The sequence below is a fragment of the Alligator mississippiensis genome, chromosome 3 (assembly GCF_030867095.1).
Source record: "Alligator mississippiensis isolate rAllMis1 chromosome 3, rAllMis1, whole genome shotgun sequence".
NCBI lineage: Eukaryota > Metazoa > Chordata > Crocodylia > Alligatoridae > Alligator > Alligator mississippiensis.
The window spans coordinates 301,970,530-301,981,269 of NC_081826.1; the positions used below are offsets into that span (position 1 = coordinate 301,970,530).

General features: G+C 53.9%; 1 protein-coding gene across 1 annotated transcript; it reads left to right on the forward strand.

The window, feature by feature from the left end:
- The first annotated feature begins 8,180 nt into the window (after positions 1-8,180).
- LOC106737718 (myeloid-associated differentiation marker homolog) lies at positions 8,181-9,362 on the forward strand. Its single transcript, XM_019490246.2, has one exon. It carries the CDS (start codon positions 8,186-8,188, stop codon positions 9,083-9,085), a length of 900 nt encoding a protein of 299 aa, XP_019345791.2. The 5' UTR covers positions 8,181-8,185; the 3' UTR covers positions 9,086-9,362.
- The last annotated feature ends 1,378 nt before the right edge of the window (positions 9,363-10,740 follow it).

Consider the following 10,740-nt stretch of genomic DNA (forward strand, 5'->3'; position numbering starts at 1 on the left):
ATGTCTATGAAATCTATGAAACACTACAGCAGGTACTACATAGGTTTGAATGAGCAAGTGCATGTGTGTGTGTGTGCATGTAGGAAACCAATAACCCTTTTGGTTCCAGTCCTGTGCAGGGTATAATAGTTGCACACCCCCATACAATAAATTTGATATTGGACATCCCACTAGTTAGTCTTAATCACCAACACTGTCACTCCAGGGAGCAGCTCCAGTGCTGGCCTGTACCACAGCACATCACCTCCCAGCACCTGGGATGCAGCGGACCAGAACCTGTCCAGAACCTTTCACAGTTCCTGAACTTATCAAGGTTTTGGGCACTCTCAAGTCTGGCACCGCCACGGTCTATGACAACATCTCCCCCAGTTCTTGAAGCAACTCACCCCCCACTCCCATTCTTGGTTGGTTCAGTTCTTTACAAGGGTCACATGTGAGGGAAAGCTGCTGTGGATCTGGCTCATGTCAAAAGTCACCGGCTCCTCAAACCAGGAAATGACCAAACCAGATGTCCAGCTATTGCCTGATGTCACTGTTGTGTGCTTTGAAGTACTGGAGGGCCTGATTCTTCAGCACAGATCCCCAGAGGTGGAGGTGGAGAGCAGTATAAGTCAAGCTGGTTTGCCACAACATTGAAGCAGATGCAAATGAGCACTTGTGCAAACAACATTAATTGTCAAGGGTTTTCAAAGGAACCTTAAGACAGGTAGTTCTTTCATTGGCCTCACAGCAGTGTACGATATCACACGGCAGTGGTCTGCTCATAAAGTTAGCAAGAGTCCTGGAACAAACTTCCCAGGAATGGAGTCCTGGCAGTTATGGGCCCGCATAGGCCTTCCCTCTCTACCCCACCCCCCACTTGTTGTTTCATAAATGTTGAGTCCCAACAAAGCTGTATCACTGAGACTAAATATCCAGGCTGTAGCCAGACATGCCTGGCTCTCTTTTGTTGTGTGCTCAGGCCCTGGACAGGACAGGCTGTGCCCCAGTCTGTAGTTTTATAGCTGTTGTGTCCCAGCAGAGCTGTGTGGCTGAGACCCACTGTACGTTCACTGTGCACTTGGGGCCTGGCACATTTTGGGACTGGCACAGGTTGTTGTTGCTGTAGCTCTGTGTGGTATGCGAATGGTGTGGCTGGTGCTAGTTGCAGGTCAGGCTCTTTTGCTATTTGCTGGCCCACCTTTGAGTTCCTTTTCAGGGTTTTTTTTTTTTTTTGCCCCAGCAAACCTCGGGATCAGGACTATGGATTTTGGGGTGCACTATGCTTGTTGGAGCCACAGCAAATCCCTCCAAAGTTACTGCATAGAAGCAGAGATCGGTGCCCTACAGCTTTCCAAGGAGCATCCAGGGACCACTTGTACTGCAGAATGATTTACACTCTTGAGCAGCTCCCCATAGTACAGTGAACCCCAGGAGGAATTCACAGGACCCTTTGGAGTGTAGCCCGCCCCTCCAGCCCATTTCTAGAGGGCAGGAACAGGGGTGCAGGACCTCAGAACTACCTTATGGTGGATCCCCCAAGTCCCAGACTGCCTGGATATGGTGGAAGCCTCCTCAAGAGGGTGCCACCTATAGACTACATTTCATGGCTGGGAGAGGTTGAAATTGCATCCAGTGTTTTCCTGCTCTGGTGACTTCCCAAGTGCAGAGGTGAGGGTAATTGGGCTGTAGCTCCCCAGGTACCCCTGCTTGTCCTTTCCACTTAGAAGCATTTTACTGGCCCTTCTCCAGACCTCTGAACCTCACCCATGCCCCATGACCTGACCAGTATAGTTCCCAGGGACCAGTTCCTTCAAACCCATGGGGGGAAGCTCCTGAGGCCCTGTTGAGGTGGATGAATTCAGATCCAGCCAGCTGCCTAGGAAAGGGTTTGGGTGAGCTCTGGGTATGAGTGACTGGTGCCGCCTGAATCGGAGCGGGGGTTGGGGGCACCTGCAGAAGTCACTGACCCTGTCTGTACTGACAGCATGAGTGTCGGCTGCTGGGGGGGGAGGGGGTCATGTACACCCCTTAACAGTCGCCTGTGGCTCTGGGGCTAGACAATGCCATTAGCTGGGAGATTGGGGAGAGAAGTTGTGATGCACAAAACACCCTTCCTCTGGGTTGGAGAATAAGCCATGGCTTCCTCAGCTCAGCATCCAATAAAGAAGAGAGAAGATAAACCACAGGCCATGGGAGATCTTGAACCCTTCCTGGGCCAGGAAATATCACGCATATCCTGGACTATCATGGTGACAGCAATGCTCCAGCCCTGCTGCAGAAACTGTGATGGTCTCTGGTGACTGCACACACAGACCCATGCTCCGGGTGTGGGGGCACGGGGGGCATGGATGGTGGAGGGGCCTGTCTGGAGGAGGCTGCCCTGTGCCTAGGCACGCATCACCAGTAATGGGGTCAGGTCGTGCCTTTGAAGGGTCTTTTACACTCCTTCCCATTTAGCAAGGGAGCCCCAGAGCCCAGACATGGCCCAGGAAACCCTGGCATTGCAGTCTGTGCCCTGAAGACCTGGACCCTGCTCAACCACGGGGTGGGGACAGGTGCCGGCCCCATATTTTGCTGCTGCTGGGATATCACTCCCTGGAAGGACAAAAATCATCAGAGCTGAGCTGGCTGGAGCTCCCTGGGGTTGGAGTCAGGATAGGGGCTGGGGAAGAGCTATGATTTGAGTTCAGGTCTTGGTGTCCAAGGAGCCATGGGCTCATCCTACCTCCAGCCTGAACTGGGGGCAACTTCAATGGGGCTCAATGATGGTTCTTCCATCCCCTGGTCTTATAGATTCATAGATTCATAGATGTTAGGGTCGGAAGGGACCTCAATAGATCATCGAGTCCGACCCCCTGCATAAGCAGGAAAGAGTGCTGGGTCTAGATGACCCCAGCTAGATACTCATCCAACCTCCTCTTGAAGACCCCCAGGGTAGGGGAGAGCACCACCTCCCTTGGGAGCCCGTTCCAGACCTTGGCCACTCGAACTGTGAAGAAGTTCTTCCTAATGTCCAGTCTAAATCTGCTCTCTGCTAGCTTGTGGCCATTGTTTCTTGTAACCCCCGGGGGCGCCTTGGTGAATAAAACCTCACCAATTCCCTTCTGTGCCCCCGTGATGAACTTATAGGCAGCCACAAGGTCGCCTCTCAACCTTCTCTTGCGGAGGCTGAAAAGGTCCAGTTTCTCTAGTCTCTCCTCGTAGGGCTTGGTCTGCAGGCCCTTGACCATACGAGTTGCCCTTCTCTGGACCCTCTCCAGGTTATCCGACTCCCTCTTGAAGTGCGGCGCCCAGAATTGCACGCAGTACTCCAACTGCAGTCTGACCAGTGCCCTATAGAGGGGAAGGTCTCCCATGTCTGCGGCAGCCGCAGCCTTTCCTGCAGCTTCCCAGGCTTCAGCTATCCAGCGCAACCTCCTGGATGCTCTTGGCCCCCCCACATGCCTGCCCATCCCCCACCAGGCCTGTCCCTGCTGGGGAAGGTGGGGCCATGGCTGCTCCCACCAGTGGCAGGGCTGTGGCCCTGCATCCGGCTGAGCTTAACGGCCCCTACCTGTGGTCAAGACCACTTCTGCTTCTAGGTGATGCTGCAGCATTTCTGCTAACTCCAGCAGCCCTTCACCGCACAGCTGCCTTCACGGTGAGCTGCTTTCTGACCTGCCACCAGCATGTATGAGGTTATGCACTTCTCCAAGGCCCCCCCCAGGACAGAGAGCGACCCCCCAGGAGCAGGCAAAAGGTAGGAGCCAGCACCTTCGCCCCACGCAATCCTATCCCAACCCCGCACCTTGACATGCCCCTGCTTGCGCACCCCATGCAGGACCGCACACAGCTGACAGCACCTCCAAGACTCTCCAGCTGGGCCTGATGGGCCTGTTGCCAGCTGGGTACAGGGCTGAGCAGTGTAGAGGTGATTGAGAGGGTGTCCTCTACCATTTCCAGGGCTCTCCCAGCCTTTTCACTTAGACATCCTTGCAAATGGCCTGCCTTAGAGTTTACTTTATTAGCTTTTTGGGATTGAGGAGAGGTCTATAATTTCCCAGGTTCCCTTTTGTTTTTTCCCGAGAGATGGGGCTATTGCCATTTTCCCATCCTCTGAAACCTCACCTGTGTCCCTCGTCTTGGTTAGTGCCATTGCTAAGGGTCCCGATGTCCCCTCTGCCCTGCCCTTTGGTGCCGTGGGGTGCAGTTCCCGAGGCCCTGCTGACCTGAGTTCATGCAGAACCATCAGAGGCTGTCAGGGAGAGACTGGGTGTGGTGATCTCTTGTCATGCACTGAGTACATTTTGGGAGTGAGGCCAGAAGACCTTTTGGGCTGAAAGGGCCTTTTCTGAGAGTTGGAGATGTAGCAACCACAGCCTCATTTCTATGCTAAAGAAACAGAGTCCAGATTCTCACAGGGCACTTGGTGTGCTGCTGAATTAAGAGGTCAGGCATCAATGGATCCGGGGCAGGGTACCGCTGTTTGTGGGTGAGGTACCGCTGGAAATATGGTAACCCTAGGGGGCTGGAAGCCCAAAGAGTAGACGAGAGAGACCAAGGGGCCTGGTAGCCCAGGAGGATGTGGCCAAGACAAAGGGTGTGAGGGCCCGGAGAGGGACTGAGTGAGGGACTGAGCAGTCTGGGAGCCCAGGAAGAGGCTGTGTGGAGAAATTGAGAGGTTTGAAGTCCCGGAGTTGGGCTGAGGGAGGCCGAGGGGTCAGGATGCTCAGAGAGGGGCTGCATAAGCCATGCATAGACCATCAGTCAGGATGCTGATTACAAGGCTTGGGACGTGGTGTAGGGATGGAACAGAGCCATGCAATTGGCCCCTAAAGCCTTGACCACAGATACAGCGGTCACTACAATAAGACAGGGCAGCCTCCTGTACTCTTCAGAACAAGCAACATCACCAGCTAACAGCCCAGGGATCTCGTCATTGCAGCCTGTGCCCTGCTACTCCAAGGGCTGAGGGCAGCTGCATGCCCCATGGGGTGTTGTTGCTGCTGGGATCTCGCTCCCCAGGAAAACAAAGCTCATCAGAGCCAAGCCGGCTGGAACTCCCTGCGGCTGGAGTCGTCGGAGGCTCTTGTCTTCACAGGTGCTTTCCAGCCCATATCTCCACCGACCCATGCCAGGCCTGTCTGTGCCATTGAGGGCAGGGCTGTGGTGGCCACAACCAATGGCAGGACCATGGCCCCACAACTGGTGTTCCTTGGCCACCCCCACCTGTGGTCAAGGGCACTTCTGCTTCTGGCTGATGCTTGTGGGACATGCAGCACCAGGCCCAAAGGCACAGGCTCTGCCCCAGGAGCCCCACAGCTGGGATGGGTGAGAGCATGATCTATGCTGAGCTGTGGTTTTCCAAGGCCCCCCCAGGAGAGTGTATGGCCACCTCAGGCACAGGGGGTACATAGGAGCCAGGAGTTACCTAGTCTTGCCCCAGCCCCACACCCTGACCAGCCCCTGTGTCTGCACCCCCTTAGCCCCAGGTGAGGCCAACGGCACCTATGAGAACCTCCAGCTGGGTGATGGATCAGTTGATGACACCTACGAGACCTTCCAGCTGGGCCAAGGATCGGCCAGAAATGGGACCCAGCAGTGCAGAGGTGAGTGCAAGGACACCCCCTGCCCTCTCCAGGGCTCCCCACAAGGCGTGGAGAGAGCTCCCAGGGGTGCACAGCTGGCTAGGGGATTTAACAGGACTGCAGGGTCCAATATCAGCTAATGGAGAGGGCAGGTGATGGAGGGGCTGTCCTGTCCCAGGGCTGAGGTTGTGGGATCTACTTGCTGTGGCCAGGCTGCAGGGCAGAGCAGGGTGTGTGGCTGCCCCAGGTTTTGCTGGTGGCCACACGGGCCAGGAAGGAGTGTTCCCCCATCCCTGGTTGTTGCCTTCAGAGGCACTAGGTGCTAGCTGCACAGAGGCGCTGGGTTGCATGGGTATAAGTACAGACAGGGTTGAAGGTACTCTGCATGCTCATATGTTCAGACACGCTCACACACTTGTTCATAGACAGAAGCTTCCTTGGTGTGATGCTGCCACCTTCCCTGCAGCCCAGGCTGAGGGAGGGGACGGGGATGTGCCAATGCTCCTGGTGCGACCAACCTGCCCTCACCCTGCATGCTAATCTGGGTGAACGCAGTCCCCATGCTCTTCTGGGCTGTGTGCAGTGGCAGGAGCCACCTCCTTCTGCCCCCTGTCCCCTGTCCTCGTGTGCTTCCCGGACTAGCTGCTCGTGGATCCATTCCACGCTTCACCCTGGCTGTGCTGTGCCTGCCCCTGCCCAAGCTCCTCTTCCTCCCTTTCCATGGGGGCCTTCATCTTCCCTCTCGCTATCCCTTCCCTCACAACAGATTAGCCAGACACCTGTGTTCTGCGTGGGGCTCTGCCAGAGGAATGGTTTTTACATGTTTTTGTGTCTGGGCTGATGCAACTGTGTACGCAGGCATTTCCTGTCTGGAATGTGTGTGTCTGTCTGTAGGGTGGGTGTGTCTGCTTGTGAGTGTAGTGGGTGTGAGTGAATATGGGGTTCCTGGATGTCTGTGGGGCTGGGGTGAGCCTGCCTGTCTGTGGGGTGAGTGAGTCTTTCCTTGAGCTCTGTCTATACACATGTGCATGGGGCTGTGTCCTGAAGATGTGTTTTATGATGTACATGTGTGGTGTGACCCCCCCCCCCCACCTTATGTCCATCCCTGGGCTCCTCTATCCCTCCCTCCCATGGCAGGAACTTGCCCCTCCCCAGCTCTCTTTTCCCCAAATGCTGTGAGGCCAAAGATGCTTGTGAGTGCTTGCGCAAGCCCCGCAAGGTGCAGACACACCTTATCTCTCCAAGCTACCCTTGGACAGAGCCCTGCATCCAGTCACAGACTGAGCTGCCTGCTCCTTGCATATGGACTGGGGGTGGAGGGGGCGGGGAGGGGTTCTGATCCACTTCCGAGGGATTCTGCAGGCATTAAACCTCCATGGCACTGCCCACCCTCAGCCATGCCCAAGGGCACATCTCCCTCAAGCCAAGTCAGATCGGAGCTGAGTGTGAGCATGGTTAAAAGGATCCTGCCTTGTTCAGGGTGTGTGTGTTTGTCATGGTAACCCTCCAGGGACATCAAGGAACCAATGTGGGAGAGAACCACGGATCCTGGTTTTCCCTGATATAAAATCTCAAATTCTCTGATAAAAAGAACAAAACAAAACAAAAACAAAAACAAACAAACAAAAAACATATTCTCTCATAAAAAAACCCCAAAGTCTATGATTAAAATTAAAGGCTGCCCACAGCTCCCCCCCCCCACCCCCGCTCTGCTCGTAAATCTTACTTCCACAGCTCCCCGCCCCATGTCTCCCAGCACTGCTCGTAATTCTTATTTCCCTTAATAGCCTTCTTGGTTCTCCTCATCCCTCACCCACAGCCCCTGCACCCCTAACCCTTCAGGAGAAGGCCCATATCTACTGGGGTTATAGACCAGGGTCAATACACCCCTGCCCCACTCCTCCCTGCTGCCTGCTGTGTGTGTGTGGGGGGGTGTCGCTGGCCCCCCTCCTCTGTGCACACTCATGAGCAGGGCAGTGGGGCCCCTTGCCCCCCTGATCTGTGCATGGGGCAGGCAGGTTCAGCCTCCTGCCCTGATTGCCTCCACCAGTGCTTCTGCAGCTCAGCAGGCATGACCCTGTGTTGGAGGGAAGAGTGGGCCGGTGTGGAGAACCTGCTCAACGCTGCAAGGTCAGCGCTGCCCTGGCAGCACACCTCCTGTGCATGCCGCTGCTTTAAGGGGTGCTCTGCCCTTCTCTATGTGGCTTCCTCACTTACCCTAGGCTCCAGGAATGAACAGTGAGCCTGAGCCAAGCCCTGGGATGCTGTACATCTCCCTATCCTCAGCCAGGCCTGGGGCAGGGAAACAGTGTGGTGGGTGGGGGTGGGGCTAGGGATGTGAGTGTGGGAGTGAGAACCACTGCCCAGCTGTGTGTGAAATAGTGCTGTCCCCTGCTTTGTGTGTGCATGTGTTCCCCACTGCCTTCTATGTCTGTGTGTGCCCCCTGTGTGTGTGCCCCACTAACCCATAAGTCTGTTTTTCCCCCAAGCTGTGTGTGTGGAGATTTGCACACCCTGCCACATACGTGCATGTGCCTGTGCTTATGCCCCCCGTAGCCTGCATGCACATGTTCCCCATGCACCCCCTGCCCTATACCCACCTCACTCCTCCCATCTGCCCCCCAGGTGAACCAGCCATGCCGGTGCAGCACTCCAGCTTAGTGGGGAAAACCAAGGCACTGACATGTCCAATGGGCATCGTGCACCTCCTGGAAGCCCTTTTCAGCTGCATCACCTTCAGCCTGGTAGCCAGCAATAGGGGCTGGTGGCATGCCAACAGCATATGGTGCATTTTTTCGTGGTGCTTCTGTTTTGCTGTGACACTTGTGGTGCTTCTGGTGGAGTTTGTGGGGCTCCAGCACCACATGCATGTCTCCTGGAAGAACTTCCATATCACCTTCACCATGTATGCCAGCCTTTTCACCCTCTCGGCCTCTGTCATCTATCCTTTCACTGAAGTCAAAGACGAACAATACTGCTTGCAGCAGGACTACTGCATTGCTGCCACTTTTTTCTCCTGCCTTGCCTGCATGGCCTACTCCGTGGAGGTCACCATGATCCACACTACACCAGGCAAGGTCACTGGCTTCATGGCCACCATGCCTGGGATGATCAAGGTGGTGGAGACCTTCATTGCCTGCATCACCTTTGTCTTCATCTTCAACTCAATGGTTCACGATTGGCATGGGGCCTTGAAGTGGTGCCTGGCCGTGTACTGTATCTGCTTCATCCTTTCACTGGTTGTCATTGTGCTGTGCATCAGCGAGTGCATCAATTGGCTGCCTTGTGCCTCCAACAAGATCCTCAGTGGATACACACTCCTGGCTGTACTCCTCTATGCCACTGCCACCATCCTCTGGGCCCTCTACAACTTGCCAAGTAAGCACAGGCAGCCCAAGTGGGCCAGAGACTGCTGGGATCACACCTTCTGTGCCTGGGACAAGCCAATGGCCATCACTATGCTCACTTTCATCAACCTGGTGGTCTACCTCGCCGACCTGGTCTGCTCTGCCCACCTCATCTTCATCCAAGCCTAGGCACTTGTGCTGGTTGGAGGAAAGGACAGGGAGGGAGCTGTGGGACCTGGCACCTGCTACTTGCTAGGTGGGTCCCACCCTGAGCTTCCTGCTGCCTTCAGCCTCTTCCCCAGTCCTCCTGGGGACTTGTTCTCTCTCACTTCCCTTCTGTTCTCTTTGCCTCATTCATTCTTTTTTCTGTGTTCATTTTCCTTCCTTTCTTATATACACTTTCCTTCATTCATTCTTTTCCTCCTTCATTCTCTCTTCTCCTTCCCTTCCTCCTCCATTTTCACACCTAAATACTTTGGTTGCCTCACCTGCTTATCACTTCAGGGCACTGCTGGAGCAAGCACACAGTTATACAAATATAAATTTGCCTATTGCTTTTCATGTGATGTATTTTCTGGAGTTTTGCATTACCTTAAGAAACTCCATTTTGTACTGTTACCTAGCTTGTCATAAGTGTTCAACCTTTGTATGCTGTATGTGTGAGAGATTTGGTGAGAGTGTGCCTGTGGAAAAGGAAAACATCAGCTGGTGACTTGCTGAAGAATGCAGACAAATAAAAGACCGGACAAGAAGAATCTGCCCCAAAACAACAAGAGAACAATGACAATCACCCTTCAAGGAAGAACACAGTGATAACACAGCAAAGCCCAGAGGACTAGGTGAATTGATAAAGCTATAAATTATGGGGTGAGATGTACTGATTTTGGGTTTGTTTTGGATATCATCCTGGAGCATCAGTTCATCTGACGAGATGGACTGACAGGAACCCAGCTCCTACTTGTAATCAACTTGGCTGGCCACTAAGTTGTTTTGAGCACTGATAAGACTGGTAACATATCCCAGCACAGAACTGAAATTGGGGAATGAATATGGTGTGCATGTGTATTAAGTGCTTAATTAATAAATGTGGCATCTTGCCTTATTCTCCCTCATAAGGTCTCGTTCATGATTTCATCAATTGGCAATTTGTACAAGAACACCAGTGGGGTACTGTGGTGGGCCAGTAAGGGGAGCTCCTGCATTGAGCCTCCCACTTCACCATGCCCATCCACCTTCCAGACTCCACGTGTCTCTCCAGGGGTGCCTAAGCCCTGGCAGACTCCCTTTTGAGCCCCACCACAGAGTCCAGGGGTAACGTGCGCTGCCACCCCCCAGAAAGGAACTGTCTGGGTCCTGTGTCCTTGGGGAAACACAGGCCCAATAGTCCTATGGGTGATCAATGCGATACAAGAATTTCGGGTACTTCCCCAAGTTGGGGACCAAAAAGGATAGTCTCCCTTAGTCCGCTGACCTAAGGGGTCTCCTAGGCTTAATTATACCCATCCCTCAATAAGTCTCCTACACCAGTCACAAAGGAGAACTTTATTACTCCCGACAGGATGAGGTAGAATAGGGTAAGAGGTAGAGCACTATCAAGGGATTACCACTGAGCAAAGCAGTCTGGCTGAGGTAGCCGTTTGATACGCAATTGCATCACTGGGAGCTGACTAGCTCTCTAGAGACACTTACGAGTATCATTCAGATGGCAGAGGTCTAGCTTGGAGATTTCAAGAGAGAGAGTGTTTCAGATGGATTAGACTCTCTCCCTGTGTCCTGATGCTTGTCTCATGCTGGAAAAATGGCTTCTCCTCCTTCTTGCACCAGGTCCTTATATCACCTTTCTT

Excerpts from the sequence above, each read along its gene's own strand:
- LOC106737718 (XM_019490246.2), top strand. The coding sequence starts at position 8,186 with ATGCCGGTGCAGCACTCCAGCTTAGTGGGGAAAACCAAGGCACTGACA.